The following is a 25173-nucleotide window of genomic DNA, read 5'->3' as shown; positions in this document are numbered from 1 at the left end:
AGGAGACAGGACGGGCCGATGGAGGAGAGGTGTGTGCCTTCAGCAGTTGGGACTCCGGTCCTATCTGGTCGGTGTGGAGGGGACCACGTATCGGCGCAACTGGGTTGATCTTCGACCAGCAGAGGCGGCCCTTCTCCAGCCGTCAGTTATCCCAGAATCGGCCCCGGAGCAGCCTGCGAGTGGGGGGAGCGCCAGAGAGGTCGTCAGTTTCCCCGAGGAGTCTCCAAGGCCATCACCCCCGAGGTCGTCGCGGTCTTACCCGCAGAATGGGGATACACCATGCCGTGAGTTACAGGGCCGGGCATTCTCCCGGAGCGGACGGCTGATTAGACCTCCTGACAGACTTGACCTCTAGGTCACACACACACACACACACACACACACACACACACACACACACACACACACACACACACACACACACACACACACACACACACACACACACACACACACACACACACACACACACACTTGGACTGTGCACACTCAAACACACATGGACGATAAAGATTAAAAAAAAAAAAAGGGAAGTGGAGGGATTGTAAAACAAATGTGATTGATTGTTCTTAGTTTATTGCTGATGTGTTTCGGATCCGGCTATTATTGAAGTCTCTCTGCTATGTGCACTATTTGTTGTTGAAATCATTTGATTGATGTTCTGATTGAAGGTCAACAGTTTAATGTCAGTATTGATCCTGTGTTGTTACTTAACAAAAGGAAGGGAGATGTTACAGGGTGGTTTAGGCTAGGTTGCAGCTCCACCCTGTGGACGTATTGTCCCTGTGTTATATCTGCCTCACATGAATATACCTCAGTTGTATGTGTCGTGGATATTTTAAACTCGTCAATACTGTAAAAATGTACAATGAGAGTAATCAATAATAAACTGGTGAAAGCAGGCAGCGTTGTCTTTCGTTGGTTCTTTATTTGAAGCGCTTCAAAGGTACATGTCTCACAGAGTACAGAGTAGTCTGCAGGAGTGCACACAGGGTATAATGTGTGTGTGTGTTTTATAGAGGACTGTTGCTGTGCAGGAAGTAAAAGAGATAAGACTTTCCTTAGAAAACTGTTATCTTACAATGCTCTCATAGGGAGGGCCGCATCCTCCAGGTACGACCTTGGCAGGAAGCTACCGTGTGGTACAACAGGTTGAGTTGACCAAGCAGTTTCTAAGCATAATATCATCATTTGGTTTTACTATATAAAGTAATATAAGAAATTGCCACTACATATGATTACCTGCTTAATGTGAATACACGGCATTGAGACACAGCCTGACTTGCCTTGTTTATTAATGGACATACATCTACAAACAGGGAGCTCCCCTGAAGGCCGACTTTGAGATAAATAGGGGGAGCCCAAAACAATCGTGCATATTTGTGTCACACAGATTAGAAATGTTGAGTTTCTGTAAATAAAAGTTCTTGAAATAAATAATAGTTATTGTTCATTACAGTTTCTGAATATTGGTTTTATATTTGTGAATATTTCTGGGTGTTGCCATCTGTACATGCCTGCGCTGCATTCTTTACGCTACTTACGTTGCTATGGTTACGGTGGCGATGCCGGAGCGGTATTTGAAATGTTCATAGTGATATTTTTTTAACTCTGGCTTTGCGATAAAAAATATGGCAAAACGAAAACAGCCATGCCGCGCAGCTTTTGGATTCACAAGCAAAGAAGCGAAGGAGTCTAAAAATGACAACGTGAACGGAAAACAACTTTAAGTTGGCCGGCTGTAAGCGGCGTTAGGGTCGAGTTTGACAGCCCCTCACCGAGTTGAATAAAGTTGGAACGATATTGGCAGATTCAGATTTCACGGATCAATAACTCATGAACAAAACGTTGTTCAGACACAAAGTACGTCTCCTAAGTACCGTGGTAAGGTTGACAACGAACTACAATCACATTTGATTTTTTTTTAAAAAGCCAATACGTGCTGTCCTCCAAACTGGACACATTACATTGGTCTCTATCCGCAGCCGGAGAAGAAACGAGTGCTAAGGGACCGTCTGCAAAGTGCAACTCCGAAAAAGGAGAATACAATAATATTCAATCACTTCACTATTATACAGTATATTTCTACCAAACTCACTACACACATCAATCGTCTCCTGTTGGTCATACTAAAGCAAGGAGTTTGGAAGAATGTGCTTTTGAATAATTTTGGGGAATATTTATTATGTAAAATCTTCAATAAATATTGTATAATCTTCAATATCTTCACTATTATACAGTATATTTCTACCAAACTCACTACTCACATCAATAGTCTCCTGTTGGTCAGACTACAGCAGAGAGTTTGGAAGAATGTGCTTTTGAATAATTTTGGTCAATATTTCTAATGGAAAATCTTCAATAAACATGGCATCATCTTCAATAACATTACTATTATACAGTTTTATTCACCAAAATTATTCCAAACCATATTCTTCCAAACTCTCTGCTGTAGTATGACCAACAGGAAACTATTGATTTTTGTGGTGAGTTTGGTAGAATTATAATAGTAACGTTATTAAAATTATACCATATTAATTGAAGATTTTATACTAGAAATATTCCCCAAAATTATTCAAAAGCACATTCTTCCAAACTCTCTGCTGTAGTATGAGCATCAGGAGACTATTGATGTGTATAGTGAGTTTGGTAGTAATATACTGTATAATAGTGAAGTGATGGAATATTATTGTATTCTCTTTTTTCGGTGTTGCACTTTGCAGGCGGTCCCTGAGCACTCGTTTCTTCTCCGGCTGCCGAAAGAGACCAATTTAATGTGTCCAGTTTGGAGGACAGCACGTATTGGCTTTTTTTGATCAACATGATATTGTAATTCGTTGTCAACCTTACCACGGTACTTAGGAGACGTAATTTGTGTCTGAATAACGTTTTGTTCATGAGTTATTGATCCGTGAAATCTGAATCTGCCAATATCGTTCTAACTTTACTCAACTTCCACACCGAGGGAGAGGCCTGCCGATGCGGAGCCTGAAGAGGCTTCAACAACGGCCACAGCCGCCGGCGTAGTGACACCGTCTGTAGTAGGCCTATAGCAGAGTGATTTTATAGCAATTGATCGAATCCGCCCTGCTGTGCCAGTCAACAGAGCGTGCGTGTGATATATTTATTAGCAGGATGTGCACTGAAAAATAGGGCTCCCCCGAAAGCAAATGGGTCATTCGAACACTGAATGTAACGCAGTAACACACCCATTTAAATCACAGTAACTATTGTTACTTTGTAACGCGTTAGTCCCAACACTGGTGTCAGGGCATCTTAATATTTAAAAACCTATTAATGTGTTATACCAGATTAACGGGAAGAATCTCAGCTAACTGACGATACAAACCATTTTTACCGAAAAAAAGCATAGGTCTCATAAGAAGCATCTAAATGACCCCTGAGCAAAAAATGCTTACGCACTTTGGCACAGAACTCAAGATAAAGATACCCTTATTACTTATCGTAACTGCACATACAAGATATCCGATTAAAGCTGTGATTCCACAGATTATATGTATAGTATCATCACTGAGCGATCAGAACTCACGAGAGGGGAAGCAAACACAGACATCACAACATGTAACATTACGTAAGATAAACATCTATAACAACATCTATATTGATTCTGAGACTTCTACATCCAACTCACAGATGTAACCTTGCTTTGAGAAAAAAGATTATTAATGTAACCCTTTTAGAAGGGAAGATATGGTCATTTGTTCTGGGAATGTCATTTTCGAGCCCGAGACCTGAAAAACAGACTCGGGGCTTAACAGGTTAAGATAATGAGTTGTATCTGCTGTGCTTTTCATCCTACTAACAGAGTTGTATGTTTTTACATCTATTTGCTCCCTTTAGTCATTGAACCTTCCTTATCTCTACCCTGCAGCAGGCTACACAGTAACAGACTTCATGAACTCCAGTTTCACTTTCGGGTTTCGTTTACCTCAGAAGTGGTGAAGCTCCTCCTCCCTCTGACTCAGTCGGCGTTTTATTATCGTTTCTTCGCAGTGTGTTGATATTATAAGTTTTGTTTTCCAGTGTTTCCATACGTCACTTATTAAGTTTCGTTTTTGATTTGCAGAGTCATAAATAGCAGCTGTGGTTGATCCTGAGACTTATAAGCAACATGTTTTCATGGGGAGAGCACGGCTGCCAGCTGGGAGATGGTTCTAACATCTCAACAGCTGATGGAGTCCCCTTCCTGAACAGAGTCCACATCACGGATCTGTCATTGGGTCGCACTGTGCTCGCCTTCATCCAGGGGGGTGGAGAGGCTTCCGTTATCCGCACAGTGGAGAGCGAAGATGGGAGAAGAGTCAGAGGAGAACAGAGTGAGTTATATTCCCTTTTTAAAAAGTTCTGACAAAAATAAGTTTATTATTTACAGGAATATTGACATGGATATAAAACCACCTGCTCTGCCTCCAGAGGTGGGAAGTTTCTAAGTACATTTACTAAAGTACTGTACTTAAGTAAAATGTTAAGATACTTATACTTTACCTGAGTATTTCAATTGTATGCTACTTTGTACTTCTACCTCACTACAATTCCGAGATAAATGTTGTACTTTAACTCCACTACATTCATTTAATTTATTTAGTGTCTTCTCTTTGCAGATTTCGATTAATAATGTGAAATATAATCAACTCTTAAATCAGACTTTAGCTCCACCTGGAGTAAGTTCACAAGCTACCCTGCAGTATACAAAGTCATTCAAACTAGCTGCACCTTTACCAGCTTTGATAACACTTTAATGATCAATCATTATAAAAAATATCAAATATATATATTATTCTGAAATGGACCAATCTGCATAATGATTATTTTTTACTTTTGGTACTTTAAGACTTAAGTATATTTTGATGCGTATACTTTTGTACTTTTACTTGAGTGACTTTTTAAATGTAGGACTTTTACTTTTAACAGAGTATTCCTACACTCTGGTACTTCTACCTTTACTGAAGTACATAATCTGATTACTCTTTCCACCTCTGTGTGCTGTAGATTGTGATCGTTGTTCTCAAACCCAGGAGGAAGTTAAAAAGAGACAATGTAGTCCCGGAAAAGTTCAAATGGGTAATTTAATGAAAGTAACGTGGTTTTGAATCAGACAGAGCAAAGTCAGAACACGAAGAAGAGAGGCCGATTTTCCGTGTCCCGTGTGTGTATCCGATTCCTGGCTCCTCCTTTCATTGGCTGCTTCGACGATGGGTCTCCCTCCACTCGTTCTTCTGTGTCTGATATCGCGTAAATAAGAGGATTTAGACGTTGTGTGTTTATTTTATAACTCCACACGCCTTTTCTCCTCGTATTCTCGTTCATTACTTTTTATTTAATGCATTTTAACGGCTGTAATCATTGTAAACGTGAAGCCGGAAGTAACGTCATGTAAATGACGGGATTGTCCTTAAATAGAGCTTTTCCAAATAAAACTACATTCATTTAACATTCAGCAATAACCGGAAATGAAGTATTTAAACTTAAAAAGTTTTAAGTTTACAGTATATTTAATCTAAATTACGCCATATAAACATTGATTTTAATTTCTTACAGTGCCTCTGTGTTCTCTCAGAGTTTGTAACCAACTAAACATGACTAACATAAGGTGCAAACATAAACACAGTTAAAGAATAGGGAATGTATATGTAGGAATGTAGGAAAGGAACCAAAAAATAAACATAACATTCAAATATAGAGAAATATTGAGATGAAATATTGTATACTACTTACAGTGTAATATGACAAAATACTCTGAAAAATAAACAGGTTTATTGCCAAGTAGGTTTACACATATGAGGAATTTCCTTTGTGTATATGGTGCATCATACACACATTCAAAGCAGAAACATTGTAAGAAAGGGACCAATAGTAGTACTATAGAGAAATATTTACATGAAATATAGATATACAAAAAAAAGTACAGTATAATATTTCCAAATACTCGCAAAATAAAATATGTGTCGTATTGGTATGTAAAGTGGAAAGCTGTGCAGATATTAAAGGTCCCCTATTATAATATTTTTCAACAATATATTATAAGTCTCAGATATATACAAAACATGTCTCTAAAGTGTTTGGCTCCAAATACCAAACAGATTATTGCAGCATCCCATAATCCCCTCTGTTTCAGCCCTGTTTCAAAAGTGCTGATTCTGTGTCTGTAGCTTTAAATGCAAATGAGCTGCTGCTGGCCACGCCCCTCTGCAAAGTGATTGGTTAAAAAAACACAATGATGCTCTAGGACAGCGTTTCTCAAAGTGTGGGGCGCGCCCCACTGGTGGGGCGCAGAGATGTGATAGGTGGGTCGCGAAATACAAAATTATTATTATTATTACAATTTATTTATTTTTCACACTGGTGGAATATCAAAACAACGGCCCGGGGTGCAAAACGCATCAATGAAAGCGACACTCTACCACACAAAAAAACACCTGTATATAACCCAATTTGTGTTCTTTGAAATTGAAAAGGATATTGCATTGTGTTTGTTACTTTCGTTGCAGTTGTTTGTCTTAAGTGTAATTTGGCATGCTTTTATTTTGAAGGCGAGTTTACGCTGTTGACAGTTGTTGTTGCTATGGAAACAAGAAACGTTTCACAGCGGGCGGAACTTGTCATAAAGTCCGCGATAATAAAGCCCACCCATTTAGAGGGAAGATATGATTGGTCAATTGTACTGTCATTTGACATTACTCTCGCGTTCAGTTACTATAGCTGGCCCTCTGTGAATTCATAGCTGGACGTCCAACAGCTTTTTATTTTATTTTAGTAAACACTGAAAACGGGTGCCACAGACCCAACAAGCACACAAAGGTTAAAGGTAGCATATAATAATGTTCAAATGTGCTAAATATTTTAACAGTGAAAAAAAACTACTTTTGAAAGTAGCTCTCATCCTAAAAAAGGTTGGAGAACCCTGTTATAGAACGATACATTTAACCATTTTAAGCTTGGCCTACCATTTTATTGGAGCGATGAGGAACAGGTGGGGCTTGAAAAGGCCCACCTGTTCAAAGTGGGGAATGACAGAAAAAGTTTGAGAACCACTGCTCTAGGAGGAGATTCAGGTGATAAGGTGGCGGGTGTTACCTTGGTTGGTTATTGGGTAATGGTTGCATAACCCAAAAAAACATTGTGACATCACAAAGTAGCCAAATCTGATCAGCTCATTTTCAGACAGGTTTGTATATACCTTTTAGAATCTCTTAACACACTGGCGACACATATTTATGCATGAAAGACTTGAAAAAGTGGATTTTGCATAATAGGGGACCTTTATAGGCGGTAGCTTTCTGAACAAATGTACAGAATATTCAGACGGTTGTGCAGACTGAACAAGACATTGTTCGCAGAGTGTACATTGATGTCGTGCATCATGTTTTAAACAGACAGATTACAAAAATATCTGTGTTTTTGTACATAAAACAGCTAAATACATACAGAAGCTGTATCTGACTTATGAAGCTCTGGCAAAAGAAAGTGTAATATTTAAAGCGATATTGACATTGCCATAAAACCACCCGCTGTGTTTCTGTGTTCTCTCAGAGTTTGTGAAGTTTAAAGACAAGATAAAGGCTGTGAGTTGTGGAGATGATACGGTCACACTGCTGTCTGAGAGAGGACAAGTTCTCTGTCTGGACACAAGTCTCGTTCCAAGGTAAGGAGCCATTTACATAATATTACCTTTTTTTGAATGTGTCTTACTAAATATATATGTCGGATTCATGCTAGTCAGCTTTATTGCTTGGTATTCCATCAGTGTTATTTTGTGTTTCTTGTTCTCTCAGGCCTTTGTCAGCTTTGTGTAACATAGAGGTTTCTCAGGTTGCTTGTGGGAGCCAGCATTCAGTAGCCTTGTCGAAAGGTACAGTAAAGTGTACAATAAACTGCTGAAAACACATGACACAAACAACAATGATAAAATAATGATATACACCAGAGTTATAGGCAATACATCAATCTCTGTCATCTAGTATTTCAGTGAAGAGATGTAGCTCTTTACCGTCTAACATTCAGCTTAATCACTGCATTTAAAAGTACCATTACTCAATTTTGTTTTTCTCTTTTGTTAATAATAATAATACATTTTTGTAAAAGTTGACGCAAAATCCCGTAGTAACTGAGATGAAGGCAGATATGTAGGACATACATCGATGATATATCTGTATCAGCCTACCTACATGTTTCCAATATGGAAGGTTTTTCAAATTTTCTTCTGAACATATGGCAGGAAAATATACTTTTGGAAAATTACAAAATAATGTTGTTACACAGTTTGTCCAACTCTTAAATTAGAGGAAGCTCTAAAAGCTGTCATCACAATGCAGTCATTCAACCGCTCAAACACTTTAGAGTCACTGTGGTTAAATACAGTGTCAAGAAATGTAATAGATAGCCACCTCACTAATTATTCAAACCAAAATAAAAATTACCAACATAGGACACCATGTTTTAACAAGCATTTGTTTTTTATACATAAAACAACAAAAATATATATAGAAACTATGAATGTGACATATAATTTAACTCCCTAATATCAGTGTTAGCCGGACTCCAATATTAATAATTATAGTAACAAATATCTTCCTAAAAAATAGTTAAAACACAAGTTTTCCAGAGTTTTGTGATAATCATTTTGTTTTCTCACAGTCATGCGGCCACTGCTCTAGATCGGTATCAGCTCTTAAAATATCCAGTATTGGTCATAATAATAATTATAATAACAAAACCTGAAAAACATTGATTCGAAAGAAGTTAGCCTAGAGCACATACGTCGTTAGAGTCCAAAGAAGTAACAGTGTTTTCTCCACAGATGGTCAGGTGTATACATGGGGCCAAGGCTCCAGGGGCCAGCTGGGTCTGGGGGAGAGGCAGCCCAGCGCAACATCCCCCCAACACCTGAACTCTCTGTCAGCGGTCCCCCTGGTGCAGGTCGCTGCAGGGGGGGGGCAGAGCTTCGCCCTCTCTGTCTCTGGAGCGCTGTTCAGCTGGGGCAGCAACCACTGTGGGCAGCTCGGCCTGGGAGACACTACAGGTAGAAAGAAGAAATACTTATATCTATATTACATTTATTAAAATATATACTTATCAGATGTACAACTGAATTTATATGTATTTGTCTACAGACAGAGATACACCAACTCCTGTTCACAACCTAAACACAAAGAAAACTATTCACATCTCCTGTGGAAAGGACCACACTGCTACTTTAACTAAGGTTGGACATAAAAAGCTCTGATTTCCTGATATATAAATGTATAAGAATATAAAATATGTTTTAAATTATATTGGGCAACATTTAAAAAACAACCAGTACTGTGAAATTATTTAAATTATTTTTGTTTAATTTGTGCAAAGGGCAGTACACATAAATTAGAAGTGACATACAATAGAAAGGAGAAGACAGAAACAATAGCCATTATAAGACAGCAAAAAGGCCTAACAAACAAAAAACAAAAAAGACGTATTTTTGTTGTTATAATTATGCGATTGAGTATTTGTTACTAAGGGTGTTTGTATAGTAACCGTATGTATGTGTATATTTCTAATTCCTAGCAAAGACAATGAAAACTCAACAGAAAACAATAATAAATACATACAAATAAATATGTTAGGCTCAAACATATATATATAGGATCTATTTGTGGAAAGATCTTACTTTACTCATACATTACATGGGTTGAACATGAGCAGAAAGTGCCAAGTTGATCATTATCAAGAGCCAATCAGAAATCATTATTATTCAGATATCATATATATAATACTGTATATTCAAACTGACTCTGAGAAGAAGATGGGAGCAAAGGCAACATTAAGAAAAGATGATTAATATACACTAAGCTCTTTGTGAGAAAATAAATGATATACTAACTTCCAGCCACACAGATATGTAAAGATGTGAAACTAAACAACATGTGAGACTGATGGTTGTCTGGTGGCCTCCTCAGGACGGTGCAGTGTTTACGTTTGGCTCTGGTGAACATGGACAGCTCGGACACAACTCATTAAGAGATGAACTACGACCTCGGCTTGTTGCAGAGCTCTGGGGGGCAAAGGTCACCAAGATAGCCTGTGGAAGGTACAACACGCAATATTTAGATTCTGAACTCAGCACCAATGCAGTTCCAACAATGTTTTATTATTTGACATCATCTAATTGTGACGGTTGAAACCAATTATAGAGAATCTAACCTTGCATACAGTAGCTCCATGAGAGTATGATCAGCTATTCATCTTTTTATTTTTCAAGGTATTCAGTATACATTATTTTTGTCTGCTGCTTTTGAAAGCGTTGGCCTACAAAAGAAAGTCACTGTTACAGCACTCTTGAGATTTGAACTGGGGCTTGGAGGCTGTAAATCTCAAGAAAAAGCCTTTGTTGTTGACATTATAATCAGTTTGTGCTATATTATTGTTTTTCTCAATCAGACATCACACATTGGTGTTGATGGACTCCAAGAGGGTCTACTCCTTTGGGTGTGGAGAGCAGGGGCAGCTGGGACACGGAGAGGAGAGTCCTCCGTCTGTGCCGCTACCTGTTCAACTGCCACAGGGTATCTACATTTCAGTTATAAGTTATTAATTCCAGTTAGGAAAGTCATACATATTTATAAAACATTTTGTCCAATATACCATAAAAAAAAGTATTACTATTGTAACAGACAAAAACATAGGATTATCTATAATTAAGAAGACAATTTAAATGTAAGATAGGATTGTATAGCTTCTTGTTTACCAGCTTTGTAACTGTTTAAACTTTTGGAGGATTTCCTGTCTCCAATTATGTATTTTTAATTGTATTATGTTGATTTTAATTATTTTGTATTATTATTTACTAATAATATTTTAATATTTCTGTTTTTCTTTTATTGTAACTTTTTATTGCAAGTTATTTTAAAGAGGGTTTACATTTTGTGTAATGTCTATTGTTTGAAAATATTTAAAATATATTTACATTTTATATTATTATTATATATTTTTTGTGAGGTCCTATGCCTTTTCCTTAATAATTTCTCTTAAAATGTTGCTGCTACAATGAATTGTGGGACATTACTGTATCTCCTTTCCATTGGTAAAAGATTCTCCTTATTTCTTCATAACTTACTGTACAGAATTCCCTCAGCTCTTATCATGGCTGCCATTTCACTCAGGAACCTTCCTTTATTCCTCTTCTGTATTCCTTGCTTTTATTGACATGGTTAGTCCATACATGTGCTTTGCTCAAGATACAAACACATTTTCTTTACAGGCAGTTTAAGTCAAACAAAACAGGCCTCAAATCCTACCGCAGCCTACAAGAGTGACAGTAGTTAAAGGGAAAATAGCATGTTAAATTGACTGAATTGAATGCCTACTACAATACATTACACATGGCATGGTTTCATGTCAACGTATTTCGAAGAAAGATAACATTTATTATATTATTATTCCAGATACCACTGATGGTCCTAAAATAAGAAACATCTTCGCGGGAGGAAACTGTTCGTTTGCAACTTCTGTTCAGGTACCAACACAAAGACACTGCAGATCATAATGGTTGGAGGTTTAATAATACTTTAACACCAATGAATGATACATGTTAAGACATTTTCCTGAGCTAAACATAAAGTATTTTGTATTTCGTTAACAGGAAGCTCAAGAGGAGTCAAACACTGACAGCAATTTAAAACAGGACTCTATTGATGACCTGATTGACAAATGGCTCTCTAAAGGCAATTCAAGATCATGGAAAAGGAGACAACAGTAAGTAGCAGTTATCGTGTATATTAATGGTTTATATCATGTTAGGTTGTAATTACATATCGTTACACTTGAGTATTGCGATATTATATTTTGTGATGCTGTGTTCTCAAAGACATTGGGTTTTTATTGATAGCTAACATGCATAGATTTGTTGCGGACATTTATTACGTTTATTTTGCATTATAAATGCAAATGCAATTCCCTCTGTACTGAATGATCCATGACATGCTCATTTTCAGGTCTCTAAATAGTATTCTGTGTTTCTACTGGGACATGTCTCCATGCTTTAATGTTCAAAAAGCTCTTTATTTTTCTCTTACTGCCTGTGCTGCAGCACCTCTTTTCACCCTCTGTCTGAAACCAGAGCCCAGTCTGCTCTGATTGGTTAATTGTGATTGATTAACCACTTAAAGATGTCCCGTGATAGTCTATTACGTACAATGTATTGGAGTGCTAGCCAATAGAAACATAAGTGTTACATAGGGACCTAATTATGTTACAGAAAAAAACAAAGGAATCCAATGGAGGTGTTTTAGGTTGGGGGGGGGGAGTGTGTGGGAGAGAAACTCCCTCTGGAAGGAACTTGGCATTTTAGCCTTTGGAGACAATTTACATGCACAAAAACCGATATAACACACTACAGGAAAGGGAAAACCCCCCAAAGCATAATAGGGCCCCTAAACCTAAACATTTTTAAAATTGATATTGAATAATAACCCCTCTTTATCCCAATTAATATGGAATTACTAGATTATTGCCAATACACAGCTATAGTTTTATATTGGCTGCAAGCACTCAATGTTGTTGACTAACCACATTGAAACCTTCCAGGAATGTCCGAAGGACGTTTTCCTCTGCATCACGTGTGAATCAAATCTTCGTGGACCAAAGGTAAACATCACCTGGGCATCATATATTATTCCTTCCAATATGGTGAATTACATAAAATGTATTCACTGTTTATCTCCATAGCCAAGATAAACATTTCCGGACTTCTCCTAAGTACCACGGGTTGAACTTCCTGCTTGTGCAACGTGCTTTCGAGAAACTGGCAAAGAGGGATGGTCTTTTGGAAAAGGTATGAATTGAAATGTGTTGAGCATTAATAAACATGGAAGAGTGGGAAGTTTAGTTTCAAAACCTTTTCGTAATGCTCTACTCAGTTATCGCGTTGCTTTTCCTCAACAGGTTGAGGAAGCTGCCTTGCACTTGCTTCCTTCCCTTGATGAGGAGCCAGTGGGAGTGGAGGGGCTGAGGATCTTCCTGATTCTCAATGAGCTCCTCCATGTGATCCAGAAATACAAACTGCAGTCGAGCACAAAGCTCTCCGACGCGGTGGCTACTGCCACACAAAGTCTTTCTGCTGAAAGCCGTCGGGTCATAGGTACAGTCAGAAATATGAATTTGAATGTTTTACAAGCTCAATTTAAATGTATCAAATAATCATGTAATGGAGTGCTCATCAGACGTACAGCAAGGAATAAGGGGTGAAAACAGAAGGGAAAAGTTGTTGCAATTTTTATGATAATCAAATGGGAATTACAGTAATACTAAGCAGTGCATGCTATTGTGTAACTTTCGGGCCGTGCAAGTGCCTTGTTTTAGGCGCGCTCATTACCAATGTTTTCATGTAGATGCTCTGAAGTTTTTTATTTTAGTGCCGAACTTTCATAATCCTGACTTTAAGATCTGTCCAGTGTGTATTATTATTATTATTATTATTATTATTATTATTTTTATATTCATTTTGTGAGCAATATTGTAGTATAACTCGTGTAAGAAAACCAGCTGGAACATTTAGCTGTAACCCTTAAAAAGTCAGCATAAGAGCTGACACCAAATGCCCACAGCATGTGTACAGCCCCTAAAAACACTTTTTTGTTTTTCATTAAAATAAGATGCTTTACGTTAATTGCAATAAGTTGGGTCCTTGTATAGAGTCTAACTTGCTCGCTAACATTAATGCAAATCTCCTTGTTGTCTTCCTCAGGGGACTGGTGGTCCTCACTGCCATCCTCCACCATGAGTAAACATGTTAAGGTGTGGAAGCAGGCCCTCTCAGTGATCCTGTCCAACCAGCCTGTTCCTCGAAACTCAGGAGTCAGAAACCTGCTCCTAGTCCTCCAGCTGATATACAACGTGAGTATCAACTGTCTTATTTTTGCTGTGAAATATTGATAACTATAGTTTCCTCTTTAATGAACTGGATCTTATTATACTTGTTTTAAAGGCCAACAGCAGAATCGCAGGACGTAAGAGACTCCCAGAAAAAACGTTCTGTGTGGGGTTTTGCGAAAACTTTCTTCAAGAAGATGTTCAGCTTTGGCGGTCAATGTCAAAAATCAAGGTAAACAAATATTAACCAATCAGTAATCACACAAATATCTGTGATCATCAAGTAAATTACTCACATTACTCTTTTTTTTCAGGATACGGATGATCAGCCACTTATCATCTGCAACTTCCCATTTGTGATGGATCTGAAATCAAAGAAAAGTGCTTTTGACATTGATGTTAAGGTAACTTGAGTCTGGAACTTTGCTTCTTTGGAACTAATTCCTAGAAACAATTTCATTTTGGTTTTCAACTGATATCAGTATTTGTAACTGGGGAGTTAGCGCCACAAGGACTCCCTCGACAGAAGCCAAAGCTTTGTGGTAAACACACGTTTCTGATGCTTACACATTTTTGACAAATAAAAGCTTTGGACATTCACTAATGGGGTATTTACAGACATATTTTATGTCGTAGAACAAAACATGAAAATGAAAACCTCTTCAACGTGAGTAAACCACATATATTTCAGGGTTGACTTTGAGAAGAGGGAACAAGAAGTAGGAAAATGCTAAACAGTTACTGGGTTTTGAGACTTGCTCCTACACCACTCTTTGTGGAAACATTTTAAAGCTGATTACCTATATCAATCACATTATAAAGCTGCACTTATAACATTTTTGAATAAACAAATAATCAAATAACAATGTGCAATGAGAAAGGGGGTCATTTTCAATGGCAACCTCATCGATCACCTGAATCATCAGATACCCTCAGCTTTTAGAGCCTTTTAGCTTATTGTTTTGGTTTCACGGTCCATAACTTTACTAATCATTAGCCGCGTTCACACCGCAGTACTTTTCCAACTTTAGTTCCGATATAGTTCCGAAATGTCGCGTTCACACCAAAAACTTGAAGCCAGAGTAAATCCAGACGACAGTAGATCAGAAATGCCTCTATTAGAAAAAGTAGAAAGTATAAATAGTTTTAATAGTTTTTAGTATAAATCTCCCTTACAATAAAGGCAGTATTCCCGTGTGTCATCTCCAATAAATGGCTTCAACCATCCTTTAAACTCAGGGTTTGATTCCCACTCCTTTCTGTACTTTTGCGAATACAGTTTAGACTGTGACATGATGAACTACGTGAATGTTTAGCTTGTCACAGAGAGGCACACACACAGTGGACGAGGTGATTAAGTGACTGAGGCTGTGTGAGTCAATGCAAAGCAAAGGCAGTTATTTATTATAGTGTGACAGTGAAGAAACATTTACATTTTACATTTAAATCCAGCTCAAAACCAGGACGGCATTGTGCGTGCGCAATTCATTTACAGTCTCGAAGCGGGAGGGTGTGGCTGTCTCCTTTCTGCTCTGACTGCAGCTGAGCTGCTGCGGGAGGCAACTAGCGCCTGTGAGTACTATGGGAGGGCAGAGCAGGAGCAGAGGGGCTCACGGCAGCACCCGCGGCTCGTTAACTGCTGAACAATACGTGAGTCTCCAAACAACAGAAAAGTCCCTAATAACACCATTACAAGTCGTTAGATTAGTCGTTAGTCGCTTTTGACAAAAATAAGTAGCCGGAGGGTTTGGAAAGCCGCCGAATTTAACGACAAAGTCGCCAAGTTGGCAACACTGTCCCCAACTCCGGGGTCTTCCGGCCGGGGACTTCGGGTGGCAGTATAGTGAAGTTGTTTGCGGCCTGTCAGTAAACCCAAAGCAGAAGAAGAAGAAGTGAGTCAGCGGCTTCATTTACCTAATCCTCCCCCAGGGACTTATTCCGGTGTGAACGCGATCTGTACTTAGTTCATGAGAACTAAAGAGTTCTAAAGAGTTCTCATGAACTAAATTATCATGAACCTTAGTGGGAAAAGTACTGCGGTGTGAATGCGCCTATTGTACTTTCCTTACTCTTATGAACCTTTATCAAGCATCAATCAGAAGCTCATATTGATTATAATGCTACACGCTCTGTGTATGCTGTTGTGTAAATTGGCTACTGTTTGCCAAGTTTTCAATAACAACTCTTTCAGTTGATAATATGTCCATGCTGTTTTTTACAGCTTGTTACGCTGCCCCCAAGTGGTCATAAAATAAATGCAGTTTTAAATAATGCTGTAAAATGCATGACATGACCATGGACATGACGCATACAAAGTGTACATAAAAAATGACGTTCAATTCTTTTTTAGATTGAACAACAGACGGCTTGGCGTTATGGATGGCCTCACATTGCCGTTATGGATTGCCTACCCTATTTTGAACTGAAGCTGAAGCGAAAGTCACTTTTGGAAGACACCTTCGGACAACTGGCTGCTGCACGTCCCAGTGATTTGAAGAAGCCACTTATGGTAAATATTTAGGCTAGTTGAGACCTGTTGGTTTAAGCTTATTACTGCATGTTTCTTTTATTTTTGAGTTTTATTTTCATGGTTTATTGCACTCATTAAGTCGCTTTAGATAAAAATGGCAGCGAAATAAAATTAAATGCTATGTCATGTAACCTCACAGGAAAGATCTTAATATGTGTCTCTCAGGTCTATTTCGATGGGGACCCAAAGATCACACTTGTGTCCAACAGAGACCTTTTTCACCACTCATTTCGTAGTATGGTGTCAAACAAATTCGAGATGTTCATGTTCAACACCCCGGAAACACTGGCGTGGTTCCGCTCCACGGTAAGACTCTTAAGTCCTCACTCAGATAGATTCAAGGTTCCATTTATGTAATGGATTTCCTGCTAAAAATGATATGCAACAATAAAATATGCAACATAAATTAAATCAATCACCCTGGATTTTTTTTCATTGTTTTTATCTCTTATCCACTCAGGCAACAGATGAGGACAAGACAAACTGCTTGCTGTTTGGGGTTCTGTGTGGATTGGCCTTGTACAACCATTGTATCATTCACTTACAATTCCCACTGGCTCTGTTCAAGAAGCTGCTGGGTGTAGAGCCCACACTGGAGGATATGATGGAATTCAGCCCGAGTGTTGGAAAGTCAGTATTCATCCACATTTTATCATTACACAAATGTGGTGTTTTAGAGCAACATCATGCAACAATACATCTGTATTTTGCGATTAACCGACCCTACGGTTGGTAACTTATACACAAGTGTTGTGAATATGGACTGTCCACAGGGCAATTATTGTGATAAATGTATTAAAATCAAGAACTAGCTGGGGGGTATACTACGAAGCAGGATTTTCGCTTGGCCGGCTAACTTCAGGGAAAACTTGGGGTTTCCGTTCCTACGAAGCTGGTTCTCTTTTTAGCAGGCTAGATCTCCATGGTAACTTATGCTGTGCGGCTAACCTGCCCCGGAGCAGGGGGGTATACTACGAAGCAGGATTTTCGTTTAGCAAGATAACTTCTGGGATTTCCGGTACTACGAAGCTGGTTCACTTTTTAGCGGGCTAGATCTCCATGGTGACTTATCCTGGAACCTAGTCTGTGCTCCGAGCAGGATAGGTTCCAGGATAAGAGATCAACCCAGTGAAAGCACCACGCCTACTGACCAATCAGAGCTCAGTGTGCGGAGGAAATACAGTAGGCTTGTTTGAGACGCGTTGCGGCTCGCCTCGAAAGTAGAAGAGAATAGCCGATCGCAGCCGGGGGAGGTCTCAAAAAGCTCGCCTGAAGTCGGACAGCTCCGAATCGGCTTCTATTTCTTCGCCTTCTTCTTCTTCTTCTCTCGGTTTTTTGGCGGATTGCAAACAACTTTAAGGTGCATACCGCCACCTCCGGAGTAGGCTTGACTCAACAGTAAGGGGTATGAATATACACAGCAGCCTGTGAGCAGTATGAACTGTGTGTATGAATATGCTAAGATATATAAAGTATGAAAACGGTAAGCAGTGCAAGTATAGTATAACATATATAGATATTAATTTCATGATGATAAACATTGTGGAACAATTATGAAAAATGTGACTGGAAGGGGCGACGTAAAACTGACACAAAACAACAACAAACTTTTGCCGAGCCACTTGGAGAGTTTCATCACCAGCACGGGGTAAACCCACCAATGAGCGCTCAGCTCGAGATACCAGCGAGTCGTTTCCCATCAAGCATTTCGCTTCTGCAGCCCGTGGAGAGGAACTGCGCCGCCTCGCCGCGCCTCGCTCTCAAGGCTGCGGGCATCTTTGTCCCGCGAGATTTCAACGTCTCATGTAGGCGAGCCTCCAGAGCAAGTCGGACAAAATGACTAACCATCATGCAACGCACTAGCAAGACGTTGATCGAAATTGCGCAGGTCTGCGCAGGTCTCGCGTGTCTCAAACAAGCCTACTTTCAACTGCCGTTGCAGGTAAGACGACCGGCCAAGATCACTAGGCTTGTTTGAGACGCATTGCGGCTCGCCTCGAAAGTAGACGAGAATAGCCGATCGCAGCCGGGGGAGGTCTCAAAAAGCTCGCCTGAAGTCGGACAGCTCCGAGTCGGCTTCTTCTTCTTCTTCTTCTATTTCTTCGCCTTCTTCTTCTTCTTCTCTCGGTTTTTTGGCGGATTGCAAACCACTTTAAGGTGCATGCCGCCACCTCCGGAGTCGGCTTGACTCGGTTTGCATTATAAAGAATGCACACATGTGTTTAATCGTTAATGTCAGATATGTACTAAGTAAATACATTTGTTCCTGCTCAAGATTAGATTCAACTTTATTGTTATTGCACATATTACAGGTACTGAGACAACAAAATGCAGTTTAGCTTCCAACCAGGAGTGCAACAAGCAGTAAAGTGAAAAGTAATGTACACAATCTACAGAATAAAATATAGAATGAATAGAATGATGAATAAACAGTGAGGGGTATGAATATACACAGCAGCCTGTGAGCAGTATGAACAGTGTGTATGAATATGCTAAGATATATAAAGTATGAAAACGGTAAGCAGTGCAAGTACAGTATAACATATAGATATTAATTTAATGGTGATAAACATTGTGGAACAATGATGAAAAATGTGAATGGAAGTGGCGACGTAAAACTGACACAAAACAACAACAAACTTTTGCCGAGCCAATGGAGAGCTTCATCAGCAGCACGGGGTAAAAACCACCAATGAGCCCTCAGCTCGAGATACCAGCGAGTCGTTTCCCATCAAGCATTTCGCCTCCGCAGCCCGTGGAGAGGAACTGCGGCGCCTCGCCGCGCCTCGCTCTCAAGGCTGCGGGCGTCTTTGTCCCGCGAGATTTCAACGTCTCATGTGAGCGAGCCTCCAGAGCAAGTCGGACAAAATGACTAACCATCATGCAACGCACGAGCAAGACGTTGATCGAAATTGCGCAGGTCTGCGCAGGTCTCGCTTTTCTCAAACAAGCCTAGTGACTGTGTGAACGTAAAATGAATCGAATATCACCTCCCATCTTCAGAGAAATCGGCTATTATAACTATTATTATACTATTATGTTAAGAAAGCTTAATTAAATATCTGCCACAACATAAGTAACCGGATCAAAGTAACATTATAGCCTACAGTCCGCGGCACTGTGAGTGCAGACGTCGATGTGTCCCATTATCATTCATATCACATCATAATGTATCATATATTTACTTATCTGAGTCAGCCGAGCCGTATCTGGCCGTGCAACAATCACAGTGTCACATACAGAAGTATTATTTTCAGTGATGCAAATTAGTCGCTTTTCGGCGCCTCCCGCTTTTTTAACGCTGATTTGGGTGACTTGTGTAATTCGCGGAGAACCGAAGAGTTTTCGTTTTGGGGGTGGGGTGGGGGGGGGTCCGTCCGTCCATCAGTCCGACTAACGGACAACTTTTCACTTCAAAAAAGAAGAAGAAATCTAGACCGCAAAATAATTAAACAAGCGAGTGCCTATTTTTCCTGGCCAAGGGCAGGTTCCTTGAACACAACACGAGCGTAACGTGTCTTCACGTGGTATATGTCTCGTCGGAAAGGAGTGTAGACTAGAGTGCCGACGGAGAGCACCGGAACGCCGCTCCAGCTCTTCAAATATTGCTGTACCCATAAGGAGCCGTACACACCGCAGTGTTTGCGTGGCTGTGTCTTTAGTTGTAAGCACAGTGGCGATCTGTTATTAGCATCTGGTTAGCTAGCTATGCTAACGAATTTAAAGAGCTTTTCTACAACCAGGTGGAAGAGAGCTCTCTCCTGAGAGGCTCAAATAACCTCAGCTCAGTGAGGTTAAGGCACACCTTGACATCATTATAGTTATTAATGAGACATTAGAGTCTAAATGAAAAACAGGTATAAAATACAATATGACAGTAACAAAACATTTGTTAAAAATAACAAGAATAGAGTTTAAAAGGGGAGTGATTTGTAAAATATCCAAAAAGAAGAATCTGCTTACAGTTCTGTTTCATATGGGTGTTGAGATGTATCCATAGATCTCTTCAGGTTGCTCTCAAAGTGCACCAGATTGATGCTTTTAAATCTTCCTGGGGGAGCATGCCCCGGACCCCACTAGAGGAGGTAAAGTCCCCCCCACTTAAATCATGTTCACATGGATAGGATACTTAATACATTTGCACACATCTTGTGTCCATATCTTTCTGCCACAACCCTGCACGTGCGTGCGTGCATGCGCGAGTCATGGTAAAATATCTGGATTAAGAGGTAGCTTTTTCTTTGCACAGCATGAAAGAAAGGCCAAATTAATGGGCTGTGATTTTAGTTTTTTTTAAGCAGTTCAATAATTTGTACGGCCCTCGGAGGATGTTGTAAAAATTGAAAGGAAAAAGGTTCCCCACCCCTGCTGTAAATAATAATAAAACCCCTTGATTTATAACTTAACATCTCTGTCTTCTATTGATCTGAGTATATTAAGAATAGACAGTTAATTGAAGCATTATAGCACAGGCCTTTGTCAGATGGTATATTACGCTGTTTTTTTTCTGCTTCGAATAGTTCTCTCTTTTTTCACCATACGTGTGTTTGCATCCCTGATTTTAAGCAACACATTAAGTTGACGAAACACTCGAGACAAATGTAATTAAAGTCAGATCCACTCGTGTCTTAGACGGGGCAGTGATATCATAAACCTGTTAATGTACGCATTCAAACTTTTTTTCTTTTACCAGCTGTATTCACCTTGCAGGTGCAGCTATGTGGCTTTTATCCTGGATGAAGTGTTTAAGTCATGGATGTTTAAAGTGTAACTTCTTCATATGTCTAATATTATAGACTTTTCATTCAGGAAGTATGACGCTGCGCTGTCAGTACGCTTCTCCATGTTTGTGATTGGTCGAATGCTCCAAATACCACCCCTTTCATGTGAACGCGCACCTAACTAGATAGGACACGGCTGGCTTGAGCGATCCACTTGATAACCGGCGTCGTAGTACCGTTTAGCGAGAGCACGTATGTTTTGGATTAGGCCAACCGGCTAACTCAAACATATCCAGGTTAGGTTGAACCAGCTTCGTAGTATACCCCCCTGGTCGAAAATGTTGCTATTCAAAAATATAAAAGTGCAAGACATAGCAAAAAGCTGATAAGAGTGGTGCAGTTGATGTATTTTTGTAGGCCAACCCATAAATGATCGGCCCCTCCAAAAAAAGCAATGACATTTTTCCATTTCATGTTGGTATACTGCATAAAATAAGCTTTTTGGCCAAAACACATTTATAATACTTAACACGTTTTGTTCACCAGGATAATCTCCACACATGAACGCCACTTTGTGAGTTTTGAAGCGAAAATGTAATCCCCAGAATATAAAAGTTTACGCTAGGATATAAACAAACTACATCCCGGTTGCATGGTCGGCATCACCACGCTAAGCCAAAAGCGGTCTTGACTCGATGTGATGATGTTTCGTAGTCTCTTTTATTCTTTCTTAGCAACCGCCGTTTTTATGATACATATATAATGTAATGTAATGTAATATAAGCTTAGGATATTCACAAGTTGGGTTTTTACTGAAGTTTTTTATGTCTGAGAACAAAACATGAAAATCTCTTAGGCTTGTTTTAACCCAACACCTTATTTCCGACATTGAAAAACAATGTTGACTCCGAGAGGATCGAACCGGAAGTTGAAAAATGCTAAGTTATTTCCAGGTTTTAGGACTTGTTTCTGCCCAACTCTATTACCCTAAAAGTCCAACAGCAAGAAGGCCAGCAGCTTTGTATATCGTAAAGTTCTCGCCAAAAATTGAAATCAAGTCTGAGATTAACTAGTTGCATTATATTTAGTAGTTGCATTGCGTTGATTTGAATGATTCCTGAAAGGTCACAATATATTTAATAAATACTATGTAGCAGCAAAGGTCACTTTAAAAAAAGAAATATATCACTCAGATCTTACGTTGAACTTCTGTTTTTTAGGAGTCTGCAGTACATCTTAGACTCTGAAGATGATGAAGTTGAAGACCTGTATGCAGAGTTTTTGGTAGGTGTTTTAGTCTTAAGGATCACCAGTAGTGTGTTTTGTTCATCTTTCTTACTCAAATATGTTGCAGTGATGTTACTAACCTGCTCACTTTCTTGATTCCTGAACAGATCAACTGGGATCAGAAAGAGGTTGACCTTGATCCCCAAAATCCTGAAAAGCCAGTGACAGCTCAAAATAGGTAAGACTTTTAGAATATTAACATTTTCAGTTGTGTCTGTGACAAGCACCCAGTTTGGCTCGGTTTCAGATAAATATTGATTGACTTGAAACTTTAATCTGCTGAACAGGAACGAGTTTGTGGATGCCTACGTGAATCATGCCTTCAACACATCAGTGGAAGGTGTGTTTCAGGAGTTCAAGCGGGGCTTCTTCATGGTGTGTGACCAGGATTTGGTGAAGCTGTTCCGGCCAGAAGAGCTGCAGCGAGTGCTCGTGGGCCAGGAGGTCTATGACTGGGCAAAACTGAAACAGGTACTGTTCCAAACACAAGATCCTTTTGTTTTCTCTGCAACTGATTTACATTTTCTTTAGCTTAATTTTTATAAATCAAAGATTGTAACAGATTTGTCTTTTTAACCCTAATTTAGAACACAGTTTGTGATCTACGACTAGGCTACGACACCATTCAGATGTTTTGGGAAGTGTTTGAGGAACTGACAGAAGACCAGAAGAAAGATTTCCTGTGTAAGTATTGCAAAGTACCTAATGAAATCGAAACCTAATGTTAGCAGCCTATCAATTAATATCCCAAATCATGTCAGTTGGTATAGGTATTAATATTATTGTTATTAATCACTCATCCATTCAAATAAATACATATAAGGCCGACACAAATTAACCTGAAGATTCCTATTTTCTACCCGGGTGTTCCTCAGGGTTCCTGACTGGTTTTAGGGGTGTTCCCATTTTTGGCATGGACGAGGTCAAGATGGAGATTCAACTCATTCAAATCCAGAGCGGTCAGACCTACGATCAGCACTTCCCTGGGTCTCTGACCTGTCACTCTATTCTGACCCTGCCCATATACTCTTCCAAGGAGATCATGAGAGACAGGCTGACGGAGGCCCTGCTGACGGTGAAAGGATTCTCTGAGTGATGCTGGAGGCACAACTGTGCTGGGAAAGGGCGAGACTGATTTTTTATTTTGGGATACCTTTATTTGTGCTACTTCAGGATTCAATTAAAAGCACTGTGCTATATGCACATGAACTTTGAAACAGCTGACTAAAGAGCTGCATAATTCATTCCTAGCAGCACTAAGCTGTAGCAAAATAACAGAAAGCACTTCACAATTCAATGTGTTTTTTATCAGTTTTGATAGTACAACATGCTGATTTTAACTTATAATTTAAGCTTTTTATATTTATATCATGAGTTTTACTTCTCAGGAACCCTAACCCTAAACATTGTTATGGTTTATGTGTATTTATTTCTTACAAAATCCACTGGATACAAAATCCAATACACTATATATACATTTTATAAAAGTCTTGCAAAAGTATAGTATGGGTGATTATGTGTCAGAGAAGTAGCAAGTGTCACTGTAATGAAGTTTGTTTTTGGTTTGTTGTCTTGTTTATTTGGGTTAGAGAAAATAATATGGGTTTTGGGAGAATGCTCAACCTTTGTTTTGGATATTTATGTTGCACTTTATTCCTGCTAGGGGCCATGTGTTTGTTTCGACTCTACTGTATGTTTTATTTGTATCTTGTACCAGGTAACCTTGGTTAATAAACAAACATGCCATCAGAGACAGCAAGTATCAAAATGTATGAATTTATCACATGTAAAACTTGAATTTGAAAAAGAAAGAATAATACAAAATATATATTCTTCTATGTGTTTTTTGTGCAAAATCTGTAACTAGATTTTTCCGGACCAGCATTAAGTATTGGTAAAAATAGAATTGCCAAAAGAACATAAATACTATTAATAAGGACAGCAGCAAAAATATATTGATACAATGGAAATCTAAGCACCCACCTTCATTAAAAAGGTAGAGAGAAAATATGATATGTCATGTTGCACCAAAGAAAAAATTAAGTACAAGGGCAATGTAAGTAAATATACTTGTAGATTGTAATTGAATGCATAGTTTGAAAAATAATTATTATGATATTTTACAAATATTTTAAACAAGATATTCTGTGCTGACATCTTAAATGATGAGCCTATTGTTTAGACTTGTGTTAAAGCTGTTCACATGGTGTAAACATGTAAGAGTCCAAGGCTGCTTTGGTTGTTGAAATTGTCAGTCAGATGTCACAAAACTGATGGTTAAGACAACAGGCCCATTGCTTAAGTCAGTCAAACGGTCTCAAAGGTTTTAAGGCAAAACATGTTTTGATTTAGGTACCTTATTTTATTTTTGATAATGTGAACAACTGGGCATTTGTTTAACTAAGCTCAATTTAGTGGATTTTTTTTGCTTGTATTATGAAGTTTAAAAAAATTATAATTTCTTATACCTAACCATATCCGTTTTTCTCTGTAGTGTGTGGGTTGCAGGTAGATCGGCAATACAGTTTTAAGAAAGCAATCTAGAAAAGAGAAAATAGTGAAGGTAGAAAGAAAGGACCACTAGATGGCCCCATTATTCTGCCGCTTGCCTGAGATGAAACAAAGAGCTCTTGGATGAGATCATCCACTAGTGCAGACTTTTCAAAATAACAATTTTGAATCTCTAAATCCTGCAAACAGCAACAAAAATACATTAAATGCAATTCAAAAATGTAAATGTTGGTGTGTGGCCATGAGGCCGATAAACAGATA

The 25173-nt window shown here is 39.0% G+C and overlaps 1 protein-coding gene across 1 annotated transcript; it reads left to right on the top strand.

Moving 5' to 3' along the window:
• The first annotated feature begins 4068 nt into the window (after window positions 1-4068).
• LOC307040954 (putative E3 ubiquitin-protein ligase HERC3) lies at window positions 4069-24152 on the top strand. Its single transcript, XM_079684191.1, has 23 exons — window positions 4069-4337; window positions 7552-7663; window positions 7794-7870; window positions 8819-9040; window positions 9132-9223; window positions 9954-10084; window positions 10435-10559; window positions 11439-11509; window positions 11636-11748; window positions 12580-12639; window positions 12721-12826; window positions 12937-13132; window positions 13739-13887; window positions 13979-14095; window positions 14178-14267; window positions 16214-16372; window positions 16559-16699; window positions 16854-17023; window positions 22335-22398; window positions 22509-22579; window positions 22689-22872; window positions 22989-23085; window positions 23277-24152. Exons 1-23 carry the CDS (start codon window positions 4133-4135, stop codon window positions 23495-23497), a joined length of 2973 nt encoding a protein of 990 aa, XP_079540317.1. The 5' UTR covers window positions 4069-4132; the 3' UTR covers window positions 23498-24152.
• The last annotated feature ends 1021 nt before the right edge of the window (window positions 24153-25173 follow it).

The sequence above is a fragment of the Notothenia rossii genome (genome assembly GCF_949606895.1).
Source record: "Notothenia rossii genome assembly, chromosome: 5".
Lineage (NCBI taxonomy): Eukaryota > Metazoa > Chordata > Actinopteri > Perciformes > Nototheniidae > Notothenia > Notothenia rossii.
Note: the sequence above shows the minus strand (reverse complement) of the source record. Positions and strands in the feature narration are given on the sequence as shown.